Source organism: Lethenteron reissneri, chromosome 21, assembly GCF_015708825.2.
Source record: "Lethenteron reissneri isolate LAM-NWPU_2019-01 chromosome 21, ASM1570882v1, whole genome shotgun sequence".
NCBI lineage: Eukaryota > Metazoa > Chordata > Hyperoartia > Petromyzontiformes > Petromyzontidae > Lethenteron > Lethenteron reissneri.
Genome location: NC_083799.1, coordinates 8,778,273 through 8,799,477, shown reverse-complemented (window position 1 = coordinate 8,799,477; position 21,205 = coordinate 8,778,273). Strand labels below are relative to the sequence as shown.

At 44.4% G+C, this 21,205-nt stretch overlaps 1 protein-coding gene across 1 annotated transcript in view; it reads left to right on the top strand.

The window, feature by feature from the left end:
• Positions 1-3,509: 3,509 nt before the first annotated feature.
• The window catches only part of PIKFYVE (phosphoinositide kinase, FYVE-type zinc finger containing), a 39,919-nt gene continuing 22,223 nt past the window's right edge, over positions 3,510-21,205 (top strand). Inside the window, exons 1-21 of the mRNA XM_061555727.1 lie at positions 3,510-3,641; positions 6,056-6,228; positions 6,785-6,979; positions 7,668-7,780; positions 7,914-8,085; positions 8,855-9,101; positions 9,542-9,637; positions 9,811-9,880; positions 10,928-11,085; positions 11,629-11,740; positions 12,256-12,409; positions 12,973-13,140; positions 13,424-13,495; positions 13,861-13,990; positions 14,837-15,017; positions 15,563-15,637; positions 15,774-15,881; positions 16,327-16,467; positions 17,289-17,415; positions 19,249-20,485; positions 20,669-20,936. Of these exons, the coding sequence (XP_061411711.1) occupies positions 6,063-6,228; positions 6,785-6,979; positions 7,668-7,780; positions 7,914-8,085; positions 8,855-9,101; positions 9,542-9,637; positions 9,811-9,880; positions 10,928-11,085; positions 11,629-11,740; positions 12,256-12,409; positions 12,973-13,140; positions 13,424-13,495; positions 13,861-13,990; positions 14,837-15,017; positions 15,563-15,637; positions 15,774-15,881; positions 16,327-16,467; positions 17,289-17,415; positions 19,249-20,485; positions 20,669-20,936 (3,990 nt within the window). The 5' untranslated portion in view covers positions 3,510-3,641; positions 6,056-6,062. The remainder of the gene's footprint in view (positions 3,642-6,055; positions 6,229-6,784; positions 6,980-7,667; positions 7,781-7,913; positions 8,086-8,854; positions 9,102-9,541; positions 9,638-9,810; positions 9,881-10,927; positions 11,086-11,628; positions 11,741-12,255; positions 12,410-12,972; positions 13,141-13,423; positions 13,496-13,860; positions 13,991-14,836; positions 15,018-15,562; positions 15,638-15,773; positions 15,882-16,326; positions 16,468-17,288; positions 17,416-19,248; positions 20,486-20,668; positions 20,937-21,205) is intronic.

Below are 21,205 nucleotides of genomic sequence, written 5' to 3'. Positions count from 1 at the left end.
AGTCTCTTGAAACAAAGACTCCGTAGTCTCGTTGTTCTCACTTGGTTCAACAATGAAGGATCAGTTGTCGACATAAAATGACTGTACACACTCAACCGAGTACAGTAAACTTTATTATTATTATAGGTGTCGGAATATCATAAAAGCGAACAACAATGACAATGTCACCACAAATGCTGAACATTTAGCCGTAGCATCGCTTGTGGAAATGCCACATCCTGTCAATGATTTCCCATCATCTCGTTACAAGCTTCACAAGCGACAACGGGTAAACACAATCCGATCTCACACACTGCCACCACCCTACAGCCCTGCGCCATATCTCGTGAGCACGCGCGACACTCAATACTCACTTCAAGTTATTGTGAATTGAATTGATCATTTCTACCCGATATTAAGCCTACACCGTCATCGTCATCATCAACCGCAGTTAATCCACCTCTGGATGAAGGCCTCCTTAAGCCGCGTATATTTAACTACATCCAGGGATGTAGTTAAATATACGCCGAGCACCTGAATAGAAGCTGATGTCATCGCTCCAAACATGCGTCTCCAACACAGGTTTCTCATGTACGTGCGCCTATTCCAGCATGGACATGTGTGTTCACATTAACTCAATGCACTGCGAGATAGGGCCTCCCCACATCTTGCAGGTCTTGATGATTATTGACCAGAATTCGCCACGCTGGTCAGTACGGTTTGGTGAAAATGGGCAGCGTAGAGGTGCCGTACGATTGATTTTGAACCACTGCCCTCTGCTGCCCACAATGTAAAGCACGCATATGTCCTATGTTGTACGTGTGTGACGTAGCTATCAAGTGTGCATGGGTTTGATTGCACACGGGCCCCATCCACTGGCTGGAGAGGCCCGGGTACCTGGCTTCGAATAGGGCTGAAATTGCACCTCCGATTAGCACGGTTCGTTACGTACGATGCGAAAGAGGTTCAACATACTGTACATACAAGAGGGGGTGCCCATTTCATTACTTGCACTAGGACTAATGTCAGCCACACTACGCCAGTATGTGCCTCTTGGGTGTGAGATATGTATGGGTTTTTTTAAAATAATCTGTTATGCAATGTGAAAAGTAATGAGACACCCGCATACAAAACAAATGACATCAACACAGCGGTGTATGAAACAGGTCCTGTATAGGATATGAGAACGTTTAACATAACTCTACAGGGTACAGTATTTTTTTACGGAAAGTATCCTCTTACAAGCGGACAAGCGCAGTCATTTTGAGCTCAATACTTAATGTACTATTTTACAGTACAAATAATTGCCTGCGCTCAGCGGGGTGGCAGTGAAGCACAATCCATTGTTCCATTGTACGCTTAACGATTTCCCCAACCTTTACCAGCTTCACCAGCGTGATTAAGTATTACGTGTGGTTAAATAACGACGAAGACCCGCACTGCGAGGCTAAGATATAGGCCCCTCATCCAGCAGTGAATTGACGAAAGGGCTGGGCAATACCTGTACAGCAGACAAGCGTAGTACATTGGAATGCACTATTTACTTATTCACAGAAACAAATCATGAATAGCCGACTCAGATATATATGTGAACCAAGCCAATCAACATGCCCTAATCCTGACCACTGTGCTTTGAGATGTATGCCACCCCCACCCTATTTTCTATATCATGCGTGTTTTTTTTTGTCAAACCAAGAGCTGTGGGAAACATGTAATCAAATGTTAAAATAAATATTGCCCCAGCATAGCAAAACGTGTCGTGCAGTGGGGTATATAGGAAAGGGTGTGGTGAATTGTGATATATTTGCACCGGCAACTCATCGCCCAATTTAGCTGCCGCAGCAAGTCAGGGATGCTGATGTCATCCCTAAATTTAAAAAACGTGTGAATCCCTGCAATTAAGTGTTTGTAATGCAAATATGCAGAGCGCTCAGTATGTCCGTTCAATGTTCAATTAATGTGGAGCATGTGCCCTCTCGCCACTTACCTCATGTACTGTGCTGCGTTTATAATAAATACGTAATTGCTGAGCAATCGGAACTTTTAGATCACAGGTCAGAGAGAGATATCGTGGATTATCCACTCTACAGTATATGCTATAAAGGTCCATTGCCCGAAACGTCGCCTATGACATACACTTCCTTTTAAGGCTACAGTGTTATTGATGAATGTGTTGAGTTGTTTTGTTAATTGTGCTTGTGCACCAGTGTCATCACCGAATACTTTTAGTACCGTCCACATTTCCTCTCTGAGGCAGTGTTAGTGACAAATGTGTTATTTATGCTTGTTGCACTACTGCCCACGCAGTATATATTTTTTTTAAATGAAGGTATTATTGTCTTCTATGGAATGGGATCCGTAGCTTGTACTTAAATAGTCAAGCATGGTTCATGATACCAGAGGTGTGGACTCGAGTCATGTGACTTGGACTCGAGTCAGACTCGAGTCATGAATTTGATGACTTCAGACTCGACTTGGACTTGCATAACAATGACTTTGTCCCACCTCTGAGGTGTGGACTCGAGTCATGTGACTTGGACTCGAGTCAGACTCGAGTCATGAATTTGATGACTTCAGACTCGACTTGGACTTGCATAACAATGACTTTGTCCCACCTCTGCATGATACAACGGTTGAAGGTGGGGATTATAGCCGCAGGAGCCACGAAGTACGGTAAAACAATTTTGAAAATCGTGATTGCTGAGCACAGGCGCAAATGCCCCCAAACGCCAAGGAGCCAGCAACAAACAGCACTATTTAAAGTGTAATATGCGTTTCTTCAATTGAGCAAGGTTATTAGACGAATTTTTGAAAAGAGACGATGGGGTGGGGATTTCCAAAGTGGAGCAGTGTGAGTGAGCTAAGAGGCAGAAAGAGTTCGTATTGTGACCTGCAAGTGTGCTAGTTGAAAATGGTAGGGATAAGAAACTATTTCGTTGACCAGAGTTCTCAACATGGCTGGATGAATCCATGAGTGAAATTCATGTCAACAATAATCACCATGGTGGTAGCGATAGAGAGTGGTAACGAGGCGACTGTTCGCCGGTGACTTGAGTTAATCGGTGAGTGCTGGACCATCATCCAGCCTGTTTTACTCTGGAGTTACGATCCAGGCCGAATGTGTGCATTGTTTAACAGTACTTTGGCGTCAAAGAAGGCTTTATACAGAAAATAAAGCCAAGCTTATATGACACATCGTCAGCCACATTAGCAGCACAGTGCAGATCATGTGAGACTGTTGTACTAAGCAGATTCACGTTTCTAGCACAGGATTCATTGCTTTGGCTATACTACCCTCTTGCTGCCCAACCAAGTATAGCAACAGCCACGCAGACGTTTATGACAAATCTGCCTGTGCTCGTCCAAAGCATTATCCAATCACATTACCTAGGCAGGCCTAACATAACCTGCTCAGCATTCCCATGAACGGATTCAATGAAATAATCCACCACGTGCGCCGAATCACCCCACACCCCCCATGACGCCGCGCGTCACGTGATCCGCGCGTGCTCTCGCGCTCACATGACCCGCGTCACGTGACCGCGCCGAAGATTCAACATCGCAGCGAGACCGGGTGCCTGGGATCGTAGCGAGGAATTCAGCCGCGCTCCGACCACGTCGCACGACGACAACCGCAGCCGATCGGTGGCTGGTTGTGCAAGGTAAAAGGAGCCCAGCCTCGACATTGTGACCGCCTGGCACAGAGAGCGGAATTCCCATTGCCCCCCCGCCGCTCCCTCCTCAACCCGGTTTGAGGCCTAGTCCTCTACGGGGCCTTAGGCTTTGCCTAGGTCGGGCTGCCCGCGAGGGGCGCGGCCGGCTCTGCGGGTGAGGTCTGGGATACGCTGCCTCGTCTCGAAGCTGGTTCAATTACATGTGCGCGTATGTGATTTCGTTAAACTGTTAGGTGTGAAAGGTAGGTGCAGCAATTGGGTAGATACGTTTTTTCGGGTTGAGGCGAGGCATTTTTCCACACGGGGTTGGAGCTTGGTTTATGGGAAAAGCAATGCTTAGAAGTTACGGTCTCTCTTCCAAATTCCGTAATTACAGCAATCTAGTGATGTGGTTTGCATTTTAAATTGCCATTCGAGTGGTGTCCTAACGGTATGTTGGCGCGTTAGGCCTTGGCATTCATAGTTCACTTTTCCCTCCTTAAGGACGGTTCGATTACATGCCGGACATCCTGGTTGCACAGCGTAAGTATGTAGGACCGATGAGAAATAATTGATTTTGCATCGCGTTGTCCGATTAAAGTCCATGGCTGGTGAGTGGAATAAGTGTAGTTCAAATGAGCGCGATGCATTGCTCGTGTGTTTGCTGGCAGCAGTGGTGGAAATTCCACGTTCATTAATACGAGTCCAGTCTCACCATTTAGAACAGGGTTTTGGAAAACTTGCAGACCGCTGGCAGTGACCCATGATTTATGTTATGAATTATGAATGAGCGGCTACGTAAACGATGTTTATTTGTCACTCCAAGTATTTTAGCCGTACAAATGTGGAACTAGAGGGGGATGTTTTTAACTTGACAACCGCAGGAATTCATATTCGTGGGTCTTTCCGTAAAGTCGCGTAGATGGGTTCAAAGAAAATAATCAAAAATAACAGAACTACGATGTTGGGAAGAAAGCATTACTTGCGTTGCGATCGAAACGTCGTAGTTTTCTGTTATTTTAATTATTTTCTTTGAACCTATCCACGTGACTTTACCGAAAGACTCAATAATATAGCCGTGTTATATTGTAGTGCACTCAAGTCACATGTCACTTGCAGTGGCAGAAGTGACTTGAGGTGTGTGGCCCACAAAAGCTATTTGAAATCGAATTGGGCCCCAATGAGGAAACGGTGTAGAAGAACAACCGCTAACTGCAAAAAGTAAGGATGATTTTCTTGACCCTGTGGAACTCTTGATGGGCTGACGTGCTTAAGTTCGCTTGTTTAATTGACCTCCGGTCCGTTGCACAAAACGCTGTAAGTGTAAAATAGCTGTGGTTTAAGTAGAAAAAGCGAGTGTTAATTCCATTTGAAATTGGTTATACATACGACGTTCAGGGTTTGGTTTGCTACATGGATGCAACCGGCAACAACAAGGCGACTCGAGGTGTCGGCACATTTGAGGAAGTCTCCAACATCGAAACCGAGCAAATAAGGGACTACATTGAAAGTGATCGGCATTCGGTTGGTAGCCCTTCACAAAATATGAATCGGCAAATATTAACATGACTGAAACTAGTAGGTAATGCTTTCTTCCCAATTTTTGGTAATCTTTCTATTTCTATAGCATATTTATGGTCTAAGGTGCAGGAATAGGCCACAATGTTAAACTTCCGAATATATACTTTATTTTTGGGCAGTATAAAACAAATGTAAGTGTTTTTTACATGTTACATTATCTGGGAAAGTAATCCAAAATTGCATTGCTCGTAAGCGTAGCTGGCTATAGATTAACAACATAACTTTGACCTTGTCGGTAAAATATCAAAAGCAGAGATCCCTGAACTATAATTTAAAAGGCATTATCTACCTCTGGAGCCAGTCGTCCTTCACAGCTCCCAGTCACCACGTTCAAACTGGCTCATGCATTGATTGAAGTTGCACCGGGCACTATCAATCATTACCTTCACCTTGTACTTGCATGGGTGAATGCACTTGTTAAGTCGGGTTTTGTGAAATTGAACAATCAATTGACTGTTGTTGCTACTGTAATTGTTGGTGGGATTAAGACAAAAGCCATGCAAGAGCATACACATTCCATAGCCGCGTTAAACACATTTGTGTGCGTTTACAAATCAAACGTGTAACCAAAATCACTTTATGCTGATTACAAGTGTGAAATAAACTCTTTGCATTGTATGATGACATATCCTATGAGGTAAGGGTTGAAACTGGCAAAAGTGCCATTGCAGTACAAGTTGCCATTTTCAAAAATGACGTGTGTGCACACTGACTGCATGTACACATCCAGTGCATGTGCAGTGGAACATGAATGTCATGAAACTGCTGCTGTTGCGTCTTGCTTTGCCCAGTGATTGCTTGCTCACTTTTTTGCGAATCTCTTCCCTCCTTGCTTTGTGGAGGCGTGGCATGGCGTCGGAGGGGAGCCCCAACCGTTACGAAGTGCTGGATCCTGAACCTGTGAGAAGCACCGTGCCACATCTCACCAGCTTCAAACCGCTGTCCCCGCATGAGGAGGACCTGCCACCTCTCCGCTCTGCCTATAGCTCCATCATCAACCTCTTTCGCTTCAAAGGTGCACTGTCCCATAAAAAAAAGACTTGCTTTTGGTTGTCCTGCTCTTTTTATTCCTTTTAGCGTTTTGTTTCGGTTAATATTTTTGAGCCCAAGTTTGTCTTTTAATTTAGTTAATGAATGCATTAAGTAGTGACAAATCATGCATGCATACCCATGGATAAATTAATGTCATATAACGTTTTTGTTGGGAGTATTAGCAGTTTGTTAGCAGACAGGTACCTGTGTGCTTATTTTAAAACATTGCTCTTTGATCGTGTTTTGTCTTAAAAAATTGGAGAAACGTTTAATCAATTGATTAAGTCCTTACAGTAACACCATTATACAAAGTTTTGTTCCTATGAATCCTCTTTATTAAAATTAGAGTACTCCCCATTATGATTGAATGTACAAACAGCTAATGCAATTGACACTTTCAACATTGGTTGCAATGCAACCAATGTTCCAAAACATGTAATACAAGGTGACTATATGGTGATAAAAGTAAAAGAAGGGAGCATCTTAGTCCATTGTAGATGTATGAAGCATGATTATTGTACCTTAATTCTGTATTTCAGGGAGTGATCCAGTCGTGCACAAGGGTGAGCCGCAGGTACAAGTTGAAGGGAGCATGGATTCCCATTTCACGCCACGGAGGGAGTCTCAGACGGATTCGTGGCATGACCCTCGCCAGGAATCCAGCTCCGACACCAGACAGGGCACCCGTGAGCACAGAAGCCGCACTGTGCGCTCATCTGGGCAGCCCCTCCAGGGTACGTGGGAGATGATACCCATGGACTCTGGCCCAAGTGAAGCCTCCAACGTTAACAGTGAAAAGGGATAGGGTCATCTTAAACACACTTAACTAATATTATACTTATTAATGTTTGTTTTCTATAAAACAACACTTCTGGGGATACAAAACTCGTTAAAAGGAGATCACCTCTACGCGAAGGTGGTGTATTTGTTATAGCGAATGGTTTTAAAATGCAATACAGTTGGGATTTATACAGTACCTAAATGCAACTACATCTTAAGACATTGCACTAAATATTGGGATATGGGCATCCTGAGGAAAACGGACTTATTTTTTTAAGAAAGTCTGACAATAGAAAGGTCTTAAGCATAGACTTGGACAGGGAGTTGACGGCATCGATGGCTGGGAGAAGTGAATTCGAGGCTACGGGGGCAGCAGAGTAAATTATGGTAGAGACAATGTTTTATTTTTAGGATAAATAAGGCAGTGCTTTTGCAGTAATGCTACAGGAATTGACTTGCATCGCTTCTCATAGTCATCATTAGCAAACACACTTTCACAAAAGGAACGACATACAAGGTGTAATTCCTAAATTGGAGGAAGAGGGTCACATGTCTGGTGGTTTACTCAGTTATGGCCATGAATTCTTAGACATATAAAATGGTATGTTTTCCCGATTTTAAAAAAAAGACTGGATTTTCCAGATCCATCACAAAGGAAGGAAGAAGGGCCAATAGACCCACGCTCAGCAGTGCAGCTCAGAAGTCTGGGTACAGTGGTGAAGAGGTTGAAGGAAATCATGGATGGCAAAAGTCAGGTGAGTTAAAATTACAAAACATGTATTGCCAATTGCCCAAACAAAACCAAATTTTTGAGGTGTCCACTGATTTCTGTATATCGGTTATGGAAATAGAAAGTGGTAAATAATCATGTTATCACTTGCATCCCAGGACACGGACCTCAAACAGTATTGGATGCCAGACAGTCAGTGCAAGGAGTGCTATGATTGTGGGGAAAAGTTCACCACCTTCCGCCGCCGCCACCACTGCAGGCTTTGTGGCCAAATCTTCTGCAGCCGTTGCTGCAACCAGGAGATCTCTGGAAAGTTTATGGGATACACAGGTATGTGTCTAAAGTGTATGTAATCCAGCTGCTCACTCAGTGGTTTTTAATGATTTGCACATGTTGCCTGTGCAGGCTGTGATATGCAATACGTGTACGTGAAGCTATTTTGTTACTCCACTTGGATGAGGGCCCCTCCCCATGGTGTGCAGATCATTGCGGGATTTGACAAATCTAATGTGTGAAAGTGGGGAGCATATGTAAGAGAGAGTACCGTATAATACAGGCGGTTTCCAGTTTACAACAGTCAGATTTACGGTGATAGGCATTTTACAACATTTATGTAATGCCACCATGCATCGATTTTGTGATGCACAAACTTTATTTGTGACACATTCTGACATGGCTTCGAGCACGTTTGAACATTCAGCCTGGTTTCTGACTCTACTTGGTGTGGAGCTCATGTCATCTTCAAGTGTTTGTGGGTTTTCACCTATGAAACCCTGAAATATGGCTGCTAAAAGGAAACAAATTGGCAAGGGATGTTTCTACTGTTTCTGTATGATTTACGACTTTTTCCAGGAACACATTGTATTGAAAGCATGGACCCGGGGGACTACCTGTATTGGGTTTCCTGTACCGATCTCTGATGCCCACTATGTATCATTCCAATAACCCGGCGTGCATCGTGGTCACCCATCCAAGCAATAGGCTGAACCGTATTTATCTTCTGAGAATCGACCACATGTTGGGTAATATGATCATTGTCAAAAGTATTTAGTTATTATATATATTTGGTACATGAAGCAATATTCTTTTTCTGTTCCAGGAGATCTACGGGTGTGCAACTACTGTAATAAGGTGGCTATGAGCTACACGGCCTCGGCAGATGGAGGCTCCCTGGGAGAGGACCTTTCCGTGCTGGCCGACCAGGCGTGTGGTGGGAATGGTACTGGGGCTGCCGGTGGGAGTATCACGGCTGCCCTAGAACAAAGCCACAGCGAACCTCGCACACCGATCGGGTCGCGGAAACCCAGCCGCGTTGGTTTCTTGGAGGAACAAGTCACTTGGGGCAGGTGCGGTTTGTCTCGGTCACCTTCATGTAGGGTGTGTCGGTGTCTCGCTATTTTGGGTTATGAATACAATTGTGAATGTTGTCTTCTGGCATTTTTTTCCCCCCATGCTTATTTGTGGAGGTCTCTTTCTGGTCCCATTTCTCCACATTCTTATCAGCTGTGTCTACATCCACACCATCCTGGTTCACCACTTCATACCACCGTCTGTCTTGGCCTACCTCAATATCTGCCCTGGTGCTTCCATGTTCATGACCTTCCGACGTTTTTTTTCCCCCCACTCGTGACCTATTATAGCAATCTTAGCTGACCATGATGTATAAAACTCTTTAAACTGTTACAATTGCAACTTAACGTCATTAAGTTTTGGTTGATGAATTCTTGTGTTTACAGCCATGAGCGGACTTGACTTATGAACCTCGTGGTGGGTGGTGTTTTTGTAGCCGACTGGTGCAGGAGCCGCAAAGCAGTGCTCGAGCCACTCTCTCCCGCCTGAGCTCTGTGCCGGAGGAAATCACTCTCTCGCCATCTCATAAGAGGTGGCCAAATGCATCCTTTGTTCTCTATCTTAATGGCAATATTTAAATGTATTAATTTTCAAATTTGGATTCCATTTAAAAAGCTTTCGGTCTCATCAGTAAACTGTTTGAATCATGCGACGCACGGTGTTCATTTTTATTTCTTGCTGAGCTCTGTTTCTGCTCGGTTTCAGTGCTGCAAGTCCCCAAGTTGGCCGGAGTTACAAGTTGGATATGACCGATGAAGAGCGAAAGTTATTATTGGTAAGCTTGCTTTTTAACTATGGGACCTTTTTTGCCAGTATGAAAATGATGAGAAAATAAGGATGGGTTTTACCCTGTCTGGCAATAAAACAGGTGTTAAGATGTTCAAACATGTTTTTCCACAAGTACGTGTGGTTAATGCACACTTGATGCCTTGAAAAATGTATCCATTTGGTGTTTGAATATCTTAACACCTGTTTCATTGTCAAGGTAAAACCTAATGTTATTTTATTGAATCTAGATTTGAAGTTTTTGTGACTGCAGGGATCCATACTCTTTGGTTCTTTAGGTAAAGTCACGTAGGTATAAAATAAATTAAATCGCGACGTTTCGATGGCAAGAAGCAATCATCGGGTGGGAAAACCACAGCAAGAGAAAAAAAATTCTCCCACTTCAGCAAAAAAAAAAATTCTTGCTGTGGTTTTCCCACCTGATGATTGCTTGTTGCAATCGAAACGTCGTGATTTGATTTTATTTTTAACTTATTTTATTGCTTTTTAAGTTCTCCCACAAACTAAATCAACCTTTCAAGAGTAGTGGGAGAACGTTACATACCTGTCAAACCCTTATCAGTGCCTACCTTATTACAGACCAATTCAGGCCTTATTAGTCACCGCGTGCCCCTTATGAATCTCAACATTCATCAAGTCCCACCACAAGGGGGAAACGGACCAAAAAATTGCCCGCATTTAAACGGCTGTACGCCGTATGGACCTGAACTCAATTTCCCTGCCTAAGAATACGGGTAAACCGGTATCGGTTGATACTGGGAATAGCTGCATTTATTTCGCAGGTGTTGCATAAGCAGACATGTCTGATCTTGTAGTTATGTTTTGTTATTGCTTGTTAAAATGTATACGTTACTTGTCATGTTGCAAGTTCATCTGGCTGAATCACCCCAGTGCCTATGTACTTGCCTGTTGTGGATTTAACAGACTACCTAGCTGTGACGAGCCAGAATTAAATGCTACATTGGAAGCATTGTTACCAGCCTTCTTGGGTTGCAATTCGAAATGCGCATGTTCAGGATACCTTTTGTTATGCCAGGACTCGGTGCAGCTGAAGGAGCTGTGGCGGAGGGTCTGCCATTCGAGCACTGGCATGGAGTTCCGCGACCACCGTTACCGCCTGCGCAACCACCCCAACACCATAGTGGGCAAGGAGCTCGTAGACTGGCTCACTTTAAATGGGCACGTGTCTACCAGGTGACTTGCTGCCCAGTCACAACCACCATTGGTCATTTGTTGGGAATTGAGCAAATAGCTTTTTAAGCGTGCATTTTTTAAATAGCAAAGTTGATAATTTCAATATTTTATTTTTATTGTTGTATGGCCATGTTTGCTCCTGGGTCCAAAAGCACTGGGCTGGATTCTATTATTGGGCAGCCACTCATAATTTAAATAGTCTAGTGATGGTGTTACCCTTACCAATTTCTGTGTAAAAAAACCCCTTTGAGTAAAATGTGTTGTGACTTAATTTGTATAAGCTACAGCTCTTCATATTGTTTTCCTCGAATGGAAAATGTTAGTTCATCATAGGATAAACATTTCTCTGTAGCAAGGTGTGCGGGAAAGTACAATGCTTAGATTGTGGATTTCAATTTTATTAAATCGCACCTGCCAAATATGGTATGTGTAATAAATTTATCTACTACAAAGGAATTCATGCCATTCCCATACACCAGTTTTTCAACAGATTTTAGTATTTAACTAACTGTTTACTGTGTATTGTGAATGGTGCATTTTCAGGGAGCAGGGTCTTGGGATAGGGCAAGCATTGGTTGATGGTCACTGGCTGGATTGTGTCACCCACCTCGATCAAATATTCCGAGACGAATATGCACTGTATCGACCTCTGAAGGTAAATTACACTTTAGGTGTAGCTCTTAATATTCCCAATTGAAAATAACAGATGTGGCAAATGTATGAAGAAATTAATGCCTTTTTTAACAGACCTTCATGTTAACTTTGTAGATGAATGCCATGCCCTTGCCAAACAAATTGCAGGATTGTGCACTAAAAGTGAAAGGTGCATTCCTGTAATTTCTTGTTTGTGCCACTGCTGGCAGACGGGCTTCCACTAGATGGAGCACTAGAGTTTCTAGAGTGTTTGGAAAGGGGGGGGGGGGGGGGGGGAGTACCCACACTTTATCCCACCGCATGTAACGTTTGTGGATCCATGAACTGGTGTGTGTACTCTATGCTGCGGAGTGGACTGAGGTGGAATTTTGGAAACTCTATCTCAACTACAAATACTAGGAGATAAAAATGGAAACCTATAAATTGCATGCCCAGTGTGTGGATAACCTTGACACCACAGCAGCATTTTGCGGTGCTTATTGAAAAGTCCATTTAATCGTCCATCCTGTTCGCTAGAAAATGGTGTCGTCGGAGCCAGCTTCCCCTGACACGGCTTCACTGGACTCTGTGGAGGGCCCATCAGAGCCCACGTGGTTCAAGGACATTAAGTACGAAGACAGCGACTCGGAGGGATCGCCAGGGAATGAGCGTATAAACAGCCTTCTAAAAGGTATTGGCTTGTACATCTACTGCCTCCTACATAGACGTTTTTAACAAGGTTTTTGCATATTTTAAGACTGACAGCAAACACTTCCGTGATTATTCCTTTGTCGAACACCGAGGGATTCTATTTATTATGTAACCCCATTTTTACTGAGAGATAGCACTTGCATTCACCATACCACCTTTTTTCCATCATGCTTTGTGGGCAAAAGCAAATTTTAATTTCAATTACTTTTTGCAAACAAATATTAGCAGGCCAGTCTACTTTGGAGTGGACACTTCAGCTGAGGCACCACAATGTTAGCACCACACCAAATACTTTCATCTCTTGGAACGCAGTGAATAGCGCTAACTTGGAAGCTGTTTACGCAGTGGTGTGATATGCGCACGCAACCGAAGACTGGTGTACTCTGGAAAACTTGTGTAATTTTACACGTGTGTGAGGAAAAGTAACTTGGAATGCCATCGGGCTTCATTACCGCTTTTCAAAAGTGATTGTTTTGTACAGGTTGCTCTTCGGTGAAGGGCATGCGGTTTTTTTTAATGACGCTTGTCTCCTGGGTGCTTTAGGACGAAGCAGCCCAGAGAAGCGGGCGTCGGTGAGCAGCTTCCATTCTGTGGCAAGCACAGATTCAGCTGCTTCCGTCAGCCTCAGCAGCGATCTGGACAATGTCAACTTCCACGTCAAGAGGCATTCGAGCCAGCCACATGTGCCTCCGTACTACACCGAACAGAGAGGTCTGCTTTTGCCGTGTCCGTATGGCTGTCTACATAGCTTGCATGACCTTCGTGTACCCACAGTGAGGAAACGTGCACATAAATGGATGCCATTTGGAATTTGTTCAGAATTTAACAGTACCATTCTAACTCCTTCGTTATCCTTGACTGTGTAAACACACAATCTTTATGGACTTGTACGGCTGTCCATAAAGTATTTATGTAAATTTAGAATTACATTTGCAATATTTTAAATGCGGTTGTTTTGCATCTAATGTGTTTTTGTTCATGAATGTTTACGCAGCTCATGTTCTGGCAGGACAGCAGTCCCAGGATGAACATCAAAGCATCCATATAAGTGACGACTTTATTAGAGGTATGCTATGTTCCACTAAATTCTTATGATAATTTCAGAAAAGATAAAGTAATTGCCTTTTGGTTTTGTGTACATAATTGCTTAACTGAAAATAATGGAATTTATGATTAAATTAAAAGCAACTTGTAACCTTACAATTGGCCTACATATTGAACATCAATAAACTTTCGCGACCAATATCCATAATAAAGGGGTATTTTTTGGGTTTGATCGCATGTAAGTGTCGTTAACCTTCTCGGTGATGTCATCACTGAGCCTATGAAGTGTGACGACCAGGGTGGGGGGACGTTCATGTAGTCCTGTACATTTACAATGGATTAACATGAAGAAAAAAACTTGTTTAATTAATGTTGCCTTTCTGGCAGAGTCATTGTACACCCGTGGTGTTGAGAAGCCAAACAAGGACCTGCTGCTCACCCCGCTGGGCTGGCACCACAGCGCCCTGGAGAACCTTCGCGAGGAGAACGGCGAGAGACCGGCCATGGAAATGTTACTGTAAGCGTGGCACACTATTTGGGGGGGGAAGCCCCCTTGTGACATATTTCGTATTCAAAACAAGTCGGGGGGGGGGGGGGGGGGGAGTTAATGTATGCTCGTGGATTAAGTAAGTCTTTCGAACATGGGTTTTGTCCTCAAGTGTTTAATTAGCAGTTCAAAGACAGTTCTGTGCAAAATGCGTTTGCATATGTAGGGACATAGAATTAGCTATGCAGTAGCATAGCGCCAGTGGGGAAGGGGATCTGCAGCTTCCAGCAGCCCTGAGACAACAGCAGGCTAGATGATACACCAGAGGGGGATCTTGGGGAAAGGTCATGGAAGGGACACACCAAGAGCCCCACGGGTAGGTTCTAGAAAGGGGGCATGGCCAGGAGCGGAGCCAGGCCACACTGACAGTATAAGAGGGGGCCCCAAGAGAGGGCCTGTCGTTTGGAGTTGAATCCCCGTCATGCTGCTGGAGTCTTCACTGTCGTCTCCGTCTTCACAATCTCGGTGTCGCCTGTCAGGCAGCTTTACCAACTGTCCTGACCTGGGTGCGCGTTAATAAACGGTGCCTCCAAATCTTCGTGTCTCCGATTCAGTCACTACACATTTGCAAGCAGTCCCTTTGCTCTTGTTTCTCCACATTTTTGGGAGACTGAATTTGGCCAATTTTTATTTCGGGTAAGCCCCTTTATAGTGATAACTTAATATCACATTTTCATTCCTTATATCATGTTTATAGGAGTTATTGTGCCCCCTCCCATTTGTGAGACAGACAGAGCTAATGCATACATTTTCAGCCTTGAAGCGTGAAAAAAAATTTACATCGTGAGCTGCGTTGCTTCCGGTTGTCCACCACAGGTCAGCGAGCCACACCCACGCCACGGCCTTGCTGCAGCAACTGCTGTGCATGCAGTGCCTCCCGCTGGCTTGGTGCGATGGGGTGCTGCCTATCGTGGACCAGGCCGTGCGCTGTGTCCGGCCAGACGTCAAGAATGACGACGACGACATGGACATCCGCCAGTATGTGCACATCAAAAAGGTGCGCCCGCAACGTGTGCGTGGGCAGTGATGCAGCGCCATGGATTCTGTATCCAATACCGGGTTCTCATATCTCCTTGGGAATGGTGCCTAAGCTGTAATAGAACAATTGATTAATATGCGTACATTTTAAAAGCCTTTGTCTAAACCAATGCTGGATGAGGGCCTCGTGCCATGCGGATCGTGACAAATTGGTACTTCCAAGTGCTTGTTACTGGGTTGGTGAATACTGGGAGCATATAAGTACAATACTTCAACGGATTTTGCTGTACTTTGCCCACCTTGTAACCCTGCAGCTCTGACCTGTTAGAGCATGGCGGTCACTTATCCAAGTACAATCCAAATCGAAACCTGCGTCGCTTCAGAACTGAGATTGGGTGCATTCCCGGTTATTCGGTCATAGGCCAACTGGTGCTGGGTTAAAGGTTGATCTAAAAAAGCACGCGAGGTACCTTATTTATCCCTGGTTTACTTTCAAAGCCAAAAGTCAAGTTTATTTACCATGCATTGTGTGCTTTAACTTGTTATGCTCACTTTATTTCATAGATTCCAGGTGGGAAGAAATTTGACTCTGTAGTCTTGAATGGATATGTCTTCAGCAAGAATGTGGTACACAAAAAGGTATGTGTTTTTATGGAGGATTGTGTATGATCAAATTTAAAATCTTTGCACACAAAGTCCACTTTAAAATGTTACATTGGCGCATCGTAATATTGTAAAAGAATCTGCAGCTCCTCTCTTTTTGGTGGTTTTCCAGATGAACAGCTGCATCAGAAATCCCAAGATTCTGCTTCTCACCTGCTCCATTGAATACCTGTACAGAGAAGAGACCAAGTTTTCCTCCATTTGTCCAATCGTCCTGCAGGTCATTGCCACATTCCATTTTTCAGCATTGCCCTTTCATCCAATTACACATTACTGACTGTCGAGGACTTCATCTCTCAATGTGCATATAGTCATTCTAAATGCTATTTTACATGCATTTTCTTGGCTTGTCTCTAAACCCATTTTCTGCATATTTAGTCCATTCTCTTGTCAGTGATAAATCTGCCAACCCAGTGTCGCCAAAGCTCACTTCTTGTGCCATCACTGCGAGCTTTTCTTACATAACATTTGTAGTAGATGCTGTGAATGGTTTGCAGTGGTATATTTTGTAATTGTGCAAATTACTTTTAGCGGTTGTTACTCCCATGAATGATTTTGCGAGCTTGGCTTTTAGGTCTGCATTTAAGGACGGATTACTCTCATCATTCCTTGAACTATACAAGAATGTTGTCTCTATTGGTTATGAATGTTAATTGTTTGTGAAGGAGCGGGAATTTCTGAAGAATTTCATTGCTCGCATTGTGGACATGAAGCCACACCTGATGCTGGTGGAAAAAACAGTATCTCGGATTGCTCAAGACATGCTTCTGGAGAATGGCATTGCACTGGTCACCAACGTCAAACGGGTGGGTGTGCACACTTGTGAAATACCTGGGGGAGCAGTAGTGTAGTGGTTAGCGCGCTATGTTACGAACCAGGCAACCAGAGTTCGATTCCTGCTTACTGTGAACACCAGTGACTTTTCTGAACTGGTCCTGGGCCTCCCTTAGGTCGACTCTGCCTAAAATGAGTACCTGGTGTGATGTGTGAACATTGAAACTAGGGAGACGAAGGCGGCCGGGCATAGTGCTGGCCACCCACCCCCTCGTGTGCCGTGCCGACCTTCATAGGTGCTCGCAAACAGCACTTGCCCCAACAGTCTGTTCATGCTATATGGGGGATCTTTGTATTTGTGAATACACAGTTATGGCAAAAGAGTGCTCGTGCAGTAGTTGACACACTACTTGTGAACCCAGCAGCCCGAGTTAATTTGAAGCTGTGGAAAGTGGTATTACAACTTGTCCTCGGTCGACTGGACATTAAACGTATATTTGGAGTGTGAAGAATTGGTGCTGGGGAGACAAAGGTGGCTTGGCTTGGCACTGACTAAAATTGCCTCTGTGCCAGCTTTAATAGGTATTTGTTAACAGCACTTTGCTAAATGGGGGATCTCTGCATACATACCCTTGGTGTTCTCCCTTCTCGAATTAGTGTGCTTGAGCAATTTGGCTACCTTGTATAGCTTCTGAATTTAAGTAAATCATCACTCATGTCCTTTATCCAACTTTGCACTGTACTTTAATACATTGTATATTTTTCTTTTGAGAAATATGCGTTGCAAGACCATGCAATCGGGTTTGATTTTAGAATGTGTAATAATTTACTTTTAATGTTTACACTAATGCAGAAAGTGATGGAGATGGTGAGCCGCATGACTCAAGGCGACCTGGTACATTCCATAGACCAGTTGGTGACCAAACCCCGGCTTGGCTCCTGCCACAAGTTCTACGTTAAGGCGTTTCAGCTACCTAATGGTAAGAATGTCATATGTAACCATCTTGTTTGCCCATCCTAGGATGGAAGCTGTAATATTTCCGAAAAAATTGAGCGGCATATAATTGTATCTTGTGTAAATTTTAATGGCAGTGAATCTTGCACTTAAGTATGTCAAACAGTTCACTGTGGCACTGTATTAATGGCAGTGAATCTGGCACAAAACTGTCAAAACACCTCCCTCCATGTCACTAGCACTGTATATAACTGACCTTCAATTTCAAATTCACTGCTCTGATACTTTAGTCTCTTCTGCTTTCAGTCGTTGGGGTTGAATTAAATTGGAATTCGATACAATATCTGTAAAATCACCGAGAAATGTATTTTACCATTTATGTAGAAGCTTTAAATTAGACTTGCCTTTTCAAGTGCTGAAGAAATAAACGCCTAATCCACTTTGTTGCTGCGTATAATTATTTATTAGATTCACTTTAAAGAAACGTCAAACTAAAAGTGAATTTGCAATAAAAATGTATTTCTGCTCGACCTTTTGCGTGAGTATAAACATCCACCTGCTCATGAATATTAATGATGGGGGGGGGGTGTGCAGCATGTGGAGTGACATAATGCGCATTACACAGACATTCTTGGCTCATAGTAGTAATGTTGGTGGATTTTGCACCCACTATTTGATTTAAGCATTTCTGATATTTTTACTATGACGAAATTAATTTTCGTATGCCTGCATCTCATCATTATTCAGAAGCTGTGCAGGGCTGAGCACTGATTATTGTTTACTTGGGTGGCTTACCATGGCCTGTCAGATGTGTAAGAGAGGAGAAATGCGCGGTGCGTACAGTTAAGCGGTGCAACTGGGGTCGAACAGAAGTGCGTGTTGCAACATGTTTGCACAGACAAACCGCCAATAATTTAGTTGCGAAGCGGGTGCAACCGAGATGGAACAGGTGCTAAGCTGTGACCAGCGGTTGGCGCCTAGGAGACAGGAGATGACGGGTGGTGATAAGAGATTAATGGGGCAACTGGCAGAGGAATGGTGAGGGCTTGTTATGAGCCAGGGGGTTATAAGCGGGAGAGGGTGTGAGAGACGAGAGCTGTTGCCAGGGACAACATCTCGCCGCTGCCGCTCCAGCCGTCATCGGGACCTCAACATTCGCACGTCGCCGGGCGGGGTGTTGGCTGATCCCCCCGCCCGGGACAGACGGGTGAGCGTGTCTGAGGGAGCATAGGTGAGGGCAGCGGTGGAGATGCGAAGCTGCTGAGTGCAGGATAAGCAAGATGCAGAATAGATAGGAACGGGGAGAAGTTGAGTATACGTGGCCGTACAGTTAGTTATAGGTGTGCATACAACTGGTGCAAGAATAGGTGCATAAATTGTAAGCAGGTGACTTGTTACAACGTGTAGTTATAGGACCGAAACACATACCCAGGCAATTTGCAGTGCTGAGTGTCGCCCCCTCAATGTGGGTTTCTTAGTATTCTGATTTCCTCCCACATGGAATAAATGTAATGGAATTGGCCAAACATCTCGATGCAGGACCTTCCTGAATAAGGGTATTGACACTGGGTAAAGCATTCCTAGATTTTAATTGGCATTATTATACGTTTTTGGGAGTGACACAGCATTTCCAGTGTCCTACTTTGGAATTTGCATTTTAAAAATGTTAAACAATAGCATGAATTGCACATGCACTGCTAACATAGTAGTACCATCTGCTTGTAAATGTACTGTGGCTTGGCTCTAAAGAAACACTACCTATATATTTATGTTGGTAATAAAACAAATCAAATACTCCATGGCCTTTTTGTACTATTGTCATCTCATCTGTGTGGGCTGTGCTGTTTGTTTTGTTTAGGGAAGTCCAAGACGCTGATGTTCTTTGAGGGCTGTGCACAGCATCTGGGCTGCACGGTGCTACTGCGGGGAAGCGGGGCGTATGAGCTGGCCCGCGTTAAGGAGATCATCCTGTTCATGGTCTACATGGTGTACCACTCTCGGCTGGAGATTTCCTTTCTCATGGATGAGTTTGCCTGGCCACCCTCGCTCTCCAGAGCTGAATCCCTGCACAGCATCGGCTCTGAGGTTGGCAATAAAATGAGGGCCATCGCACACATGGAAGACCCTGCTTCCAAGAGTAGCGATGGTCTTCGGAGCAGCATCACAGACCAAGCACACGACTCTTTGGACGATGCCCATGAAGCGGACAATCTGAGTGTTGGCACGTTAACGAGTGGAGACCTGAATTCCAATTTAAGTGCAGATGGAGTGATTGAAGATGATCCAACTGGTCACTTTAGACCAGACTGTCTAGATTGTACAAAGGTTTTGGTTGGCGAGCATTCAATCACTAATGTCAAGAATGATGGCTCTGAGTCTCTGACTCTTAACGATTCCCCATTTGGGCTGGATATGGTTAATGCGTTGGAGACTGCCATTCATGAAGGTCAAAAAGTTAAGACTGACATTGAAGTACATGTTCCAGCGATGCTTGCTGTCCATAGCAAGGAGGATCATGCTATTACTAAAGCATCAGGTATTTATTATGGCAGCAGAGACACAATGAAATCATTGTCCCTTGAAAATGAAGATGCATCTAAACCTACTCTAAGTAAAGGGGCAGCAGATATGGCAGATGGAAGCAGCATTAGCCGTTTGACTAAAACAACATACGCTCAGCCATTTCCAGACCACTCCGACCCCCTACGTGCCAGGTGTGAAGCAGCTGTCAAGACGAGGATGGATGATGAGTCTCAGTTCCACGACCCACTGCGATACGACATGGGACACTCTGCATGCTCTGAGGAGGAGAGCCACGAGGAGCGGCTGAGAAAAATCACCCGCACGTTCGTGACTGAGATGAGGGACGTCATCCTTTCGGTGTCTCCGTACATGACGTTTCCGGAGCCATTTGTACTAACCGATGCTGGTTCACGCAGCCCTTGCCGCTGCTACTTTTCCGATGAGATTTTCTGGTCGGCACTGTGCCACAAGGAAGCCAAGGACATGGAAGACCGTCGCAAGAAGCAGCTGCTACGGGATATGACCACCGCGCATCTTGTCCCCAACGGCGCTGTCTCTTCTCACAGACCCTTGTAAGGCTCAAACGTTGTTACGTGCAGTTGTCCTTACTACATTCGTGTCCTGTGCCCTTAGACGGATTAAAACCCAACGATTTTGTTAAGAGTAGCGATAACTATTAAGTAAAGTTAAACCGTAACTTGGAATATTGTTGGCTGCTTTTTAATGCAAGTTTCATTTCCCGTTTTCCCATCAAGCGTTGTCGTCGAGATGCCCAACCACAAGCTGCTTTCAGCCAAACTCACGGAGCCCTTGGCCAAGAACATGGAGCTCGCCCGACTCCTGGCTGACTACCGGGCGCAGGGGGGCAGCCTGCGGCTACAAAGCCGGCACATCTTGAGACCTGGCACGGATTGGAATGACCAGGACCACGATCCAGAGCAAGTTTGCCGTGAAAGAGAGTCTTCCTGGGCATCCTTGGACTGTGCCGAGGAATCGAAGCAGCAAGACCCTTGGCAAAGAAAGGTAGTTGGGCAGTATTCTGAAAAAACTCGCGCATACATTCCGACCTTGTGGTGGTGCATTCTTGTAATCCAGCACTTTGGAATTGGAGGGTTACTGGGTCGCATGTTTGTGTAACTCCCAAACTTGTTGGGTTTAAAGGTTTCCATTCAAGGAGAGTACGGGACAGCAAGTGTGCTTGAGAACCCATCTCTGCAGACGTTTGAATTGTGCTGTCGTATACATCGGTTTTCTTTGCGTACTCCAGTTTTTTCACATTTAAAATGCATCTC